We start from the raw sequence: 14,047 nt of genomic DNA on the forward strand, positions 1-14,047 counted from the left end.
CATTGTGGATCCAGAAAAAATCATATTTATCATCATTATTAGTGTTTACTGAGATGATGATCCCTTAAGTCTATCTCACAGTACATAATAGGGAATATTCTGATACTATTTAAGACACCCACTTTCTATATCAAAGGACCTAGGAAGCTGAATTAGGATTCAGATGGTTACCAATGAGCACATTCTCAGAACAAAGGGGAAGAGAACAATAACTTAAATACATCAGCAGAGAAAATGTTATGAGGCATAAAGGCCATAAGGTTTGAAAGTCAAACCCTTCTCATCAAAATCTGGTAAAAGTTGTAGATTAAGTTTATTTCCATTTATAAACAGAAAGGGTTATTTTAACAGAACCCTTTGGTGTAATGGTGTAGATGAAAATCTATTATTTGCAACTGTATCTGAGAGCAACATGAAGCCTTCTCACAAGAAAAAAACAAAAACAAAAACAAAACAAAACTACAGTGTCTGTGTGTACAGTTTACAGGCTAGTCTTTCTGCCATTATTGTTACCATTAATCAAAGGTTGTCTTCTGCTCCGCTGTCTTGTCTGTCACCTCCAACGTAGGCTGATAAACAGGTGCTATCTGGGCATCCCACTGCCATTCATTCTTCTCATCTGTATCGCAGCACGGCTGTTTCTGCTGAGCACTTCCTCAATGCTTGCAGACTGGCTGGCATCCAATCTGAACAAATTGCTGATCTTTCCAGCCATTTAGTGTTAAATAGGGCTTCTAAGGAACATTGGACAAATAGCTCAAGAAGCCAGATTTAACATCTAAAGATTGGTTGACATTTCTTAAGTATACATAGTTTAGGGACTGCTACTACTTTGAAGAACTTCAATTCGGCCTAGAATTTGGCGTGTAGTATCCTAAACTTAGACCTAAAGCTGTAAGTAATTTTGTAAATTACTGGAGACAAGACCATCTGAGCTCTAGATGACCAGCATGCTCAACTGGAATTTATAGATCATTGTTCCTTCAAACTATGGGATTAACATTGAGTAGGAATCATTATTAGAGTAATCAATAAGGTATCATATATAAACCCACATGCAAAATGCATAGCAATCTTCTGCTTGCCCTAATACTTCTTTCCACACACTGTGAGACTCCCAGAATAATTGATTCCTGGTGCCTGAAACATGGTGACGTATTCGAACTATGATGACAAGGAATAGTAAAGTAATTAATCGTACGTCATGGAAGCTTCACTTGCCAGCATGAGACCTTTTACAATGCAGTACTTTCAGTGCAGAAAGCATAATTGGAATTTTCTATCCGGGCTACAAGATGGCCTGAGTCTGCGAGATGACTTAAGCGGGGCATGGTATCCAGTCCCCCCAAAAAAGGAGCAGGAATATCTTGAGAATGAACTCCCAGGAGTTCAAGCCTCAAGAGGATTAAAATTGTCCTGTTAATCTTTGCAGCTCTGTTGTAAGCAGAAAAGCTGGCATTTAGAGGAAAGAAGTGTTATTAAAACTGTGTTGAAAAGAATGAATTAAGTGTACATCAAGTACGAAAAAGACAATGAAAGGGCCGGGTGCGGTGGCTCATGCCTGTAATCCCAGCACTTTGGGAGGCCGAGATGGGTGGATCACCTGAGGTCGGGAGTTCGAGACCAGCCTGACCAACATGGAGAAACACTGTCTCTACTGAAAATACAAAATTAGCCGGGCATGGTGGCACATGCCTATAATCCCAGCTACTCAGGAGGCTGAGGCAGGAGAATTGTTTGAACCCAGGAAGCGGAGGTTGCAGTGAGCTGAGATCACGCCATTGCACTCTAGCCCAGGCAATAAGAGCGAAACTCTATCTCAAAAAAAATAAAATAAATGATGAAGGAAACTAAACACCTGATCTCTGAAGTGAGAATGTGTGCATAGTGGTAGGACATAGATATACTACATGTAGAAATGTGCATGTAAGCATTTAACAAATATGCATGGTGGTAGCAAGTGTAGTAGGAAATAGAACATAGCAGAAGCATTATTAGCTTCTTCTAATGACGTGGAAGGCAGCCTGGACTTTGGAAAATGATATAAGAGAAGTAACTAACTTGCTATTCGGTTCTTCCTCATTTTTCCTGGGACCTCTGTATGGTCAATCCTGAAAAGTCTATTGCATTGATCCAAGACCATGGAACTGACTCAGTCATTGATGACAATCATGTCACATTTATTGAGTCTTAACTTGAGAAATCCAGCCCTTGGCATCAATCTCAAGTATTCTGGGAAAAGTCCTGCAGTGTCTGAGGAAATATTACTTATGTATTCAAGGAAAGAGAATTCTATTATGTATACCTTAAACCTGTTTATGTTGATTTCTCCCTATAAGAGTATTAATAAGAGTATTAACTTTTTCCTTTCACATTTCCTATGTCTTTTAGAGAAATTTTCATCAATAATTTATCTTTGTGGGTAGCAAATGTCTACCGAGGGGTCTTTTGTGAATTTTTGGAAAAAACAATTGGGGCTATATTTTTAGCTGAGAACGCATGCATCAATTTTTATGATGGGTTGATAGATTTTGTTGTTTTTTGGTAGATAAAATCCAGGTTTGGGGGTAACTGTTAATCAGAAGAAAGCTTAAATAAAACAATACATTTCTCTATGGTTATGCAACAAAATTTCTCAGTACGCATTCCTAAAGAAAGGGACCTCCTCTGTGGTGCTAATTGCTATTGAAAACATCTTTCTTCCAAACATTTGTGGATACCAATGATACCCAGAGTTAAACACTAAATTTATTATATGGGTTTTACGAGGTAGACAAATAAAATTCCCTGGCATCAAGAAAAAGGGACAGATACATAGAATAAAATGTGGAAAAAGCAAATGAATAGATGTATACAAATACAAAAACAAAAAGGCACCAGTGAATACCATGGTTCTCAAAATTATCCAAGAAAGCTTCCTTAGATGCTTTAGACTTGTGGAAAGCATGGTGAAGTAAAAGAAACTTTCTGGATATGGAGATAAGTAAACAACACTTTGCTATCTTTTGCATAAATCATCATTATTATCTCTATCATTATTTATTTAGTCAAAAATGTATTCATCAAATGCATTTTAAAACTAAGTCCTGTGCTATGTATTAGGAATAAAACAAGGCAGAAAAACTCTCACCTATGTCAGAGTAGACATTTAACCAGTGAGATTTTAGTGATTTGGAACAACTCGTTTACCTCTAAATATCTCTTCCTTTCACTTGTAATATTGAAGATAAATTTTTTGGCTTGCCCAGTTTACTATAAATATTTAAATAAACATTTAAATATTCATTCATTTACTTATTAGTTCAAACAATTTTATTGTTTTGACTATTGGTACTACCAAAATATTCCAGAAGCTAGGAATGCAGGTAAAAGGTACACAGTTTTTTGCCTTTGATGGACTCATGGCACATCATTTGCGTGCAAGCACAGACAAATAAGCAGACATTGACAACATGATCTCATATGTGCTGTCACAGTGATAATGGCAAAATGAAAATGGAGATTCAGGATGGTGCACCTAAAAGAGATGTAAGAGAAATCATGGAAAGATCCTCTAATAAAAAAAAATACACATTAAAATTTGGTTTTCTGCTTGTTTATTTTTTGAGATGGGGTTCTTGCTCTGCTGCCCAGGCTGGTGTCAAACTCTTAGGACCAACGGATTCTCCCACCCCAACCTCCCACGTAGCTGTGATTATAGGCACTTGCCACCGCACCGGGTTTTACTAATTGAATTTTGAAGTAGATTAAATATACTTAAGACTTTTGTGAGATGAAGACATGGTCATGGTGGACTATTTCAGCTGGGGAGATAACACGGGGTAGCACTGAGGGAGCGTGGTCCTCTGACACTAGGCAGGTCAGGGTGAAGGGTGTGAGCAATTCACTAAGAGTGAAAGATGAAGGCTAATGACTTGGGATGGGGCATGTGAGGCAGACAGAGGAGGGTAGAAATAGGATGCTAAGAAATTAAAATACCTAGTATAGACTTTGGAGGGAGTCAACACATCACAATTTGCATTGTGCAAATTTATTTTGCCAAAAACTCCACAAACACTTCTGCAGAGTTATAATGACTTGTTGAATTTCCTTTAAGAAACTTGCAGCTCTATTAGAAATGAAAGCCAATACAGTATATGCAAATAGTAAAAGGAAGCAATCCTACATCATGGAAGAAGACAATGAGATACTGCTACTACAGGGTCTCTTGGCAATTGACCAGAATATATGAAATGTTGCTATTTTAAATGCCCTTCATAATTCAACTAGCTCAGTCACCTGGTCCCACTGAGGTCTTCCTTTATCCTGGCTTCAGAAGGTACACGGGGAGGCTTGAGAAGAAGAACTTTTCTAAGAATACTTGGTAAAATAAACGAAGGCTTTCAATTTGTCTTTCTTTTACCATTTGTAATCAATTTTTTAAGCAAGTGACTTCAATGCCCAGAAAGCAAAGTCAATAAAGGTGTATCACTATCTAACAAATCATTCACATTCCTCTTCGTAATCTGTCCTTTAGATATGTAACAGCTTGTAATGGCTATGAGTTTGCAGGCAGTTCCCATAAGCTATACATGCATTATTAATAAAGTTCTATGACTGAAAACTTCCATCACTGCAATGACTCTTGAAAAGCATAGGTTTATTCAAACCAACAATGCATAGTAGTTTGTCACAGTTTTAACATATGCGTTCTTCTTGCAGATGGTTGAAAAAGAAGGTTATCTGCAAAAAGCTAAAATTGCAGATGGAGGAAAGAAACTAAGGTAACAAAATTCTTTAATTCACTTTTATATAACTATGCTGGTTCTTCATATGCTCAACTTGTGCCACTGTTATTGTTTGGGATGCAAGGCCCTATGGTACCAGACTAGAACAGTCTCCTCTGCTACCACTATGATCAACATTATTTTCAATGTAATTACAGTTGTTAAAGAAAGGAACTACATTCTATATTGTTGAACAGAACATATAAATGAGGTGCTTTTTGTCCTCCTTGGACTTGAACTAATAATACACTAGAAATAATTAAGATAATGGATTGTGATTTCTGTGATTGAAAGATTAGAGAATGAATGCATTCATTTGCAATATATGAAAGTCTCCGTACAATACCTTGTGAGAGTAATTTCTTGAGGGATGGAGGATTTGAACCACTTTTGTAACTCAAAATAGAAATTGATAAAATGAAAGTAACATATACAGAGGTGAGACAAATTTGAAAAGGGAATAAGAACTCTTCGGACAACAACAACAGCAACAAAAATCTGGAAGAAAAAAAGTATGGTTCATAGGAGGGTAAAGAAAGATGATAATTGTGTTGTATATACAGTATGTTTAGAAATAATCACCTCCATTTTAGACTTTTTTCTATTTCTCATATTGGTTCTGTTACATACTTAGCTTTGTGCTGGGTGATATGCAAGCTACGAAATTTGTAGAAAATGCTCAAATTGAGAGATGCAAGGCATTTACTCTTAAATGTATTACTAACAATTAAAATTATATAGGATAAATGTGCTAATTAGCTACACAATGGGACACCTGTTAGTTGTATAATACAATTCATTACTAGAATGACACTCTGGTCAACACTAGAGAATAAAGTCTGCTTTTGTTTGGTGGCTATAATGAATTTTCTATATATTTATTTAAACAAAGTAAAATTGGTTGGGGGGGAATCATCCATAATTTCGCCACTTAAAATAGCTATTTCGGTTGTAAATAACAAGCTCTATTTTCTCTCCGTATTGTGTCTTATTCTGGGATAGTAGACGGGGCCTTAAATCTTTGCCTGGACTATTTTTCTGGAGTGGCCCTGCAGCCACCCTCCCTTGATGGGTTCAGGAGACAGATGCACAGGAGACAAGATCAAATTCAAGGTTGCTTTAGGAGACTTGGCTAGTCCCTTCCCCAGTGGTGAATCGGGCTTAGAGAATCGGGTTCTGAAGGAACTACAGGAGGAAATCTTGAGTAGCCCAGCTTGAGTGCTCTCCTTTCCCCTAAACCTTATCATGACCTTATCAATTCAAGAAGGAGTGTGGAGGGTACAATGATGCCTCTCCCCAAGATGAGTACGTCATGACCCTTTCTTCCCTCACCAGCCATGTGGAATAAAGAATTTCTTCAAAATTATCTAAGTTAGTCAGTTCAGGAGAATAGAGGTGACAGTGTTGGTCAGTTCCACCCTCCAGCCTCATGCAAGGAAGTAGGGGAGATCCTAAAAGAAATAATTTCAAGAAAGCTGAAGGAGGTTCTACTGTGTGGTTTTGTAAAGTATCCTTACCCATAACCCCTCCATAAACCAACCTTATAACATGTAGAAGGCAGTGTTAAGAGGAGGAAGAGAAGAAGAGCAGGTCCCTTCCCCCAGCCAACTCACGTGAATACGTTGTTAGGTAGTTTTGATCAATCTGTATACTTTGTGTTTTTGTTCTGTTTGCTGTTACTTTCCTGTTTGTGTACAATTTCCGTGTTACAGTTAAATTCATATAAACATGTGTTTGTACTCTGTTTTATTATTTCACTTTGCATACCATTATGCATTCTTTCAGCCTTTTCCACTTAAAGTTATATGTTTTAGTTTTCCTTTTTATTTTGTTGTTGCGGTTGTTGTTACCCCAGGTGCACAGAATTGAGTTGATTGTATCCTTAAGTTTGTGGCCTTGTGCTATCATCATTCTAGGCAAGAGCCCTAGCTGGTTTTATTTTATTTTCAGTCTCCAATCCTTGCTTCAATCCCCTGTAGACATTCATTTTAATGTGTGTTTATCAAACTCATTCTCCATATATGTCTATATTTAGCTGTATATGCGGCATTCAAAAAAATAGTGTATAGTTGTGTACGTGTGAGTGTGTTCTATATAGCATAAATATTTTTGTATCATAAACCTTATTATGTTTCTTACTACTTTCATTCCATGATAGCTCTTGGACAGCTTTCTATGGTGCTATACAGACATGCCTCTCTTAATGAGGGAGATATGTCCTGAGAGATGCATCCTTAGGTGATTTAATCATCATGTGAGCATCATAGAGTGTACTTACATAAGCCTAGATGGTACATGATATAACCTATTGCTCCTAGGCTACAAACATTTACAGCATGTTTCTGTGCTGAATACTGTAGGCAATTGTAACATAATGGTATTTGTGTATCTAAACATACCTAGACATGGAAACGGTCATGCATTCCGCTATGACGTTATGAAGAATACCATGTCACTAGGTAATAGGAATTTTTCAGCTTCATTACAATCTCATAGGACTACTATCTATATGTCATCCATTGTGGATTAAAACATTTTTATGCAGTGCATGAACGTCTTTAAATCTAGTTAATTTCTTCCAATGGCTGGCCGCTTTGCCATCGTTTATGTATAGTCATGTGCCACATGGTGGCATTTTGATCAGTGATGGACAGCATATACAGCTGTAGTCCCATAAGATTATAAAACTGATGCCTACTGTACCTTCTCTGTGGTTAGATATGTTTAGATACACAAATACTTACCACTATGTTACAATTGCCTACAATATTCAGTACAGTAACATGCTGTACAGGTTTGTAGCCTAGAAGCAATAGGCTATGCCATATAACCTAGTGTGTGGTAGGCTTTACCATGTAGATTTGTATAAGTACACTCTATGATGTTTGCACAGTGACACAATCACCTAATGACACACTTCTCAGAATATATCCTCATCATTAATTGAAGCATGACTGTATATGAATTTTTACTTACCCTATCTCCCAGCTGTGGACATCTAAGTTGCCTCTAACTCCTTTCATTCCAAACAACATTTCAATAAATCACACATATATGTTTCCTTTGAACCTGTTAGGAATTTTCTCAGGGGAATATTTCCAGGAATATAGGGTTGCTCAGTGATAAGTCACACACATTTGTAAATCTACTGGTTACTGTTGCCACACTTTCTCCTGAATGAGTGCACCAATTCACACCAGTTCAATGTAAAATATAGAAGGGATTCTATTTTCCACAGTTTTATCAGCAGAAGCATTATCCAATCTAATTATCCATAGAACATTACCTTAATGTTGCTTTTATTTGTGTTTCACTAATAGGTATTGAAGTTGAGGATCACTTTATCTCTTTAGAGCCATTCAGATTCTGCATTCTGATTCTATTCATAAACTTTGACTATTTTCTATTGAATTTCCTGATTTTTTATTCAGTAATTTGAGGAAACTCATAGTATATTTGAGATAATAATGCTTTGTCAATTTTACATGTTGTACGTAATCCCTCCAAGTTTATGGGGCTTATTTTGTTTTTATGGTAAATACTTTACAAATTGAACATTGTATATGTAATCACCATGTTTAAGAACATGATATCCCATTATGTTGATGGGATATAATATGCCAAATCATCCCTACCTCTTTTTTTACTTGATTTTTAAGCTGAGTCTAGTTTTATATTAAAATTTATCATTGCAATAATTCTCCTATTGCTTGTCAATTTTTCTTTTATATTTTTGTCTGTGTCTTGAGACAGGATCTCACTGTGCCACCCAGGCTGGAGTGCAGTGGTGCCAGCCTTCTCCACCCCCACCCATCCACTCACCTTATGCGGGGTTAAATGGGTAGCTGGGACCACAGGTACACACCACCGCACCCAGCTTTTTTAATTTAATTTTATTTATTTATTTTTTAATTTTTAGTAGAGACCTGGGTCTCACCATGCTGCTCAGAATGGTCTGGAACCCCTGGGCTCAAGAGATTCACCCACCTTGACCTTACAATGTGTTGGAATTACAGGTGTGAACTATGGCACCTGGCCTACTTTTATATTTTCTAAAGACAAATGCTAAGCCTGGATTACTTGATTGAATCATATGACCATTTTAAATTAATCTTAGTATGCATTGCCATATTGCCTACTCAAGGAGTGTATATGCTTTTATCACTAGCAACAAAGATGGTCAGTTTAGTCATAACCTTGAAAAATTATGTATCTTTTATCCCGTTGATAATTTAGTAACTAATAAATAATATAACATACTATAATTTATGCATCTTATGTAAAATTTGATAGCCTTTGTTTCATTTATCCAGGACCTTTATATCTTTTATAAATTTTGATGAATTAATAAGCAATATTAATAGATGCTTACTCTGTCAAGCGCTTGGCTGAATTCTTTATCAGTAATATTTAAATGATACTACAATATAGACTCTATTATTGCATCCTATTGTATAAATGGAGAAACTCAGTCAACAGTATTAACCTCTTATTTCTCCCAAATCTTATTTTATATATAGTTAGTATCACAGAATTTAGCCCTGACCTCTGCTTGAAACACGTTTGCTTTATCTCTCTTGCTTGAAGCTATTTGAGACTAAGGAGCAAAAATGGTCCTTTTATTTCATGCCATCAACAGTACCAGGGACTTCAATTGTCACTTAATAAGTATTATTTTATTAATTTCTATCAAGTTTTCTGCTTATAAATCCATAATAGATCATCATACCTTGTATTATCTTCTTATTTTCCTTCTTTCTCTTCTTTTTTTATGTGTCTTTATTTGTCTGTTTAATGTATTTTCTCTTTCTCTCAGAGAAAATTTAACTTATCTCTGAATATGAGCAGGAGATGATAAAAGGAAAGATAACTCATTGGCTATAATTGACATTCATAACAGGCTATACATTTAGCCTTGTTTTGAAATGAGGTTATACACATTTCCCCAGTGATACACTGACAGGCTTGAAAGCAGAATACATTCAGTATTCACTTTAATTTTTAATTGTGAACACTGAAACTATGCCTCAGCTTTTCTGATGAAGCATAGGAATTTCTTCATTTGGGGAATTCCATCCCCAAACCTGTAAGTAACTGTGGCTTCTCTGAAACCCTATGACACCTTAGTAAAAGGTTATTTTCAATGCTTACACTTACAAAAGGCACCTGACAATATGTTTATGAAGTTTCAACACCTCATACTTGCTTCTCCCTCGGCACCTAGGTCTTCCCGTCATCAGCGCCTGTGTGGCTCTGCACATCTTACCACAACATAGAGTCACATTCTTCTCTCCTTAGATAGGCACAGAAAGTTATACTTGGGGATGCAAATATGGCCAGAAGATGGCTATGAAAATAAATGCAGAAAAAATGATTGTGCAGTGGTTACATCTACTAGTGCCTGCTTTCATCCCAGGGCCCACAGCTACTAGGCCTTCTGTTGGGTTTTTGTTTGTTTTAACAATTGTTATTCAGAATGGATTTTCTTTGGAATGTGAGACTAAGGTGTGCTCCTAACATGATCATATTTTTTCTTTAGTACTTTCTGCTCAGTGTCACAATAAATTCTTCCAGGCTGAATCTGTCTTTCTTCATTTTCTTGCAATCCTGACAGAGATGGGTATTTTTACACCTCAGTGTCTTTTTGACCCACATTTTAGCAGTCATAAATTACAAGATGCTTAGAATATGAGACAGAAGAAATAAGTTCCTAGACCAACCAGTTTGAGTGAGTCTGTACATTTAACAGTGTCTGAGTGATTTTGCGGTAAATCAGTCAGGCACACTAGAATAAATTACTTTCACTCCCATCAGTGGTGCGGAATCAAGTCAAATCCAGCATGACCACGTTAGGTAACAAAGGCAGATGGCCCAAATAAGAGAAACTGAAATTTGTCAAGGAACCTCACATATATTTTATTCTGACTTTTTGGTTTGTCACTCTGTTGTTACCTAAAGAAGGCAAAAGAAAGGTAAGCGTAGGATATAAAGCTTTTGGTGTTTAGAGCAAATGAACGTGTTAAACCTGGAGTTTAAGCTAACAGATTCTTATAATGGTAATGAATATTTTAAGAGCCATTTTTTCATCAAGCATTTTCCAGATAAGCTGTTACAATCAAAGTTGCTGTTATTATGTGCTGCCATCCGGTGTCCATTTTGTAGAATGCCAAGCCGATGGCTTTGTTGAGTTTTTGTTTTTGTTTTTGTTTTGGGGGTGTTTTGTTGTTGTTGTTGCTGCTGCTGCTGTTGTTTGGGCTTTGATTTTGCGTCTGTACTTCTATTTGTCTGCTTGGTTTTTTTGCATTTTCCAACTTCACAATTCAGGATTTGCTTTAGGAAAATTTTATGAAGTATTTCACTTGGATAAAGTGTCCCACCAATTACGTTAATGGTACATAAATACGCTTAAAGAAATTTAGTTCTCCCTATTTCCCAGTTGTGGTTAGAACCCTTTTCCCCCTTAGATGTAATTTGTTTTGTATGTCAAAATATAAAATAAATACTTGCATTTCTTTTTTTGTTTTGTTTTGTTTTGAGACTGAGTCTCGCTCTCTCACCCAGGCTGGAGTGCAGTGGCGCAATCTTGGCTCACTGCAGCCTCTGCCTCTCGTGTTCAATTGATTCTCCTGCCTCAGCCTTCCAAGTAGCTGGGATTACAGGCAACTGCCACCATGCCCATCTAATTTTGTATTTTTAGTATACGGGGTTCTGCCATGTTGACCAGGCTGGTCTCGAACTCCTGACCTCAAGTGATCAACCTGCTTCAGCCTGCCAAAGTGCTGGGATTATAGGTGTGAGCCACCGTGCCTGGCCTAACACCTGCATTTCTTGCCGCAGGATTTGTCTCCTGCATGGAATCACTAGGATCAAACCCTTACCTGATTGTTACCTGTAAATCCCTGTGGAAACTGATGGTTGTCTCCCTTACTCTTGGCACTTTGGACTGTCTTACTAAAGTTAGATATTTCCTGAGCTGTGTGTCTTAGTTACCTCTTTAGTCTATCCAACACCTTAATTTTTGCTATGCTCTCAAAATTATGGTGCAATGTGGAGGCACTGATTGGTCAATGGGTGACTTTGCCTGCTGACCATCATGGTAGGGATGGAAGACAGAGATAAAGGACTTGCAGTTCAGCATTGCAGGATAGCCCAGGTCAGGCTAAGACGTGGCTTTGCTCTAAAGAGAAAGAGATTCTAGTACTTCTATGACAACTCTTCCTTATCTCCCCCTCTTAGCTCCTTTCATGAGGCTCTCAACTGGCATGCTCAGAGTGACTACAGAGAAAGCTGCATGCCACCTGCCTAGAGACCATGGAGACACTGGAGTGAGCAGGGTCCTGAATCCCATCTTCATGGCTTGTTTGCCCTTGGTTAGGATGCAGCCTTACTGGGCTTCAGTTTTCTCTTCTGTAATATGGGGGTATCCTAGACTCATTCAGAAGACTTGGTTTCCATGTTTATTGTTCATCTTCTTATAGTTAGAAGTAAAATGTTTGAGGTATGTCTTATTTTTCCATCTCTATTCAGTCCTTAGAATTGTGTTTGGCATGTGGTAAATGTTTAATGGAGACTTGTGACCAGCTTGGTAATTAAATTCCATAGTGCATATAAAATGCCAGGTGGCATACAGAGCAGAAACCAGTGCAAGCTCAGGGTGGGAAGCCCTCTGGAGAAAGCTCAGGTATTGGCCACTAGAAGCATAAATTAGGAAACAATATCCTATATCAGAAGTGTTCGATAGTTAAGAAAAAATAATGTTAAGAATACTGTATTAAAGCACCAAGAAACTAAAGAACAGAGAAAGGAAATGAAACTTTTTAGTCCTCGTTAATGAAGAATAGCAAACACAGAGCAGAAAACATCTAGATGTGTGACCCTCCTGAAATTTGAAAGGCCATATGCTCTTTTACTCAAAAAATCTTTAATTATCACCTACTAAATGTCAAATAGTATGCCCAGTACTGGAAATACTCTAAGAGGTTAGAGGTGGTTTCTACCTCTTTGTGGGAGCATGGGGCGGAGAGGGACTTCCTAGTGTGAAAACTGTGTTTATCCTAGAAAATAGTCTATTTGCAAAGTTTCATCAGAAGCTGCTGGACTCACCTATCCTGGCTAAGGCTTTTAAGCTTGTATGAGTTGCCCACTTCCTGAGATGTCACCTAATATATTGAGTAAGAGTCATATATAGTGATTTGGTTGCATATGGAAAATATCAAATCCTTAAGTCAAGGAAAACCTTGCCAAGTGATCCTTTGCACACTCCAGAGCTGACAATGCCTTACAAGAGAGTCACCATGTTAGAGTAATTCGGTGAAAAACTATTCCACTGATGTGCAGGGAACTATAGGCATCACAATGGGTCAGACATGTCAGAATGGGAAATAGATTGGACAGATATTATAAGGATAATGGTCAAGTTTCTAGAGTACTTTGATCAGAGAGGAAGGTTCAGACCTAAGCCATAGTGAAAAGTTGTTCTCATGAGGTAAACCCTCAGCTACTCCTAGACTACAGGCCGCTGACTCCCTTTCTGGGTTTATATTCTTTGCTGAGTGCAGATGAGTCTGCTAATCACAGACCAGAATATTCCCTGGCAGAAAAGATACAGAGATGCCACCCAGGTAGGAACACACACCTGTTTCTGTCTTCTAATGAGGAGTCAAATGATACATCATCTTATTCTTTTGAATCAGTGCAACTTCTAGGGTAAGAGAGCTTGGGAATGGTGGGTCTTTGTTCAGTCTTTCTAATAAGGATCAGATAAAGTAGTTAATAACAGAGCCTGGATAGCTGATATCTTGTCTCACACTATGCACGCTAGCTTCTATCATTTGAGGATTTCAACCAAAACTACATTAAAATCTGACTTTGAAAATATCCTTAATGAAGGTAGAACTGCTTAATCCTGGATATGTACCCAAAGAATTATAAGTCATTCTGCTATAAAGACACATGCACACGTATGTTTATTATGGCACTATTCATAATAGCAAAGACTTGGAACCAACCCAAATGTCTATCAATGATAGACTGGATAAAGAAAATGTGGCACATATACACCATGGAATACTATGCAGCCATAAAAAAGGATGAGTTCATGTCCTTTGCAGGGACATGGATGAAGCTGGAAACCATCATTCTCAGCAAACTAACACAAGAACAGAAAACCAAACACCGCATGTTATCAGTCATAAGTGGGAGTTGAACAATGAGAACACATGGACGCAGGGAGGGGAACATCACACACTGGGGCCCGTTGGAGGGTCGGGGGCTGGGAGTGG

General features: G+C 37.6%; 1 protein-coding gene across 1 annotated transcript in view; it reads left to right on the top strand.

Annotated features, from left to right (window-relative positions):
- ARHGAP15 (Rho GTPase activating protein 15) overlaps positions 1-14,047 on the top strand; it is a 629,252-nt gene that overhangs the window by 85,500 nt on the left and 529,705 nt on the right. Inside the window, exon 4 of the mRNA NM_001258096.1 lies at positions 4,702-4,763. Within this exon, the coding sequence (NP_001245025.1) occupies positions 4,702-4,763 (62 nt within the window). The remainder of the gene's footprint in view (positions 1-4,701; positions 4,764-14,047) is intronic.

The sequence above is a fragment of the Macaca mulatta genome, chromosome 12, assembly GCF_049350105.2.
Source record: "Macaca mulatta isolate MMU2019108-1 chromosome 12, T2T-MMU8v2.0, whole genome shotgun sequence".
NCBI lineage: Eukaryota > Metazoa > Chordata > Mammalia > Primates > Cercopithecidae > Macaca > Macaca mulatta.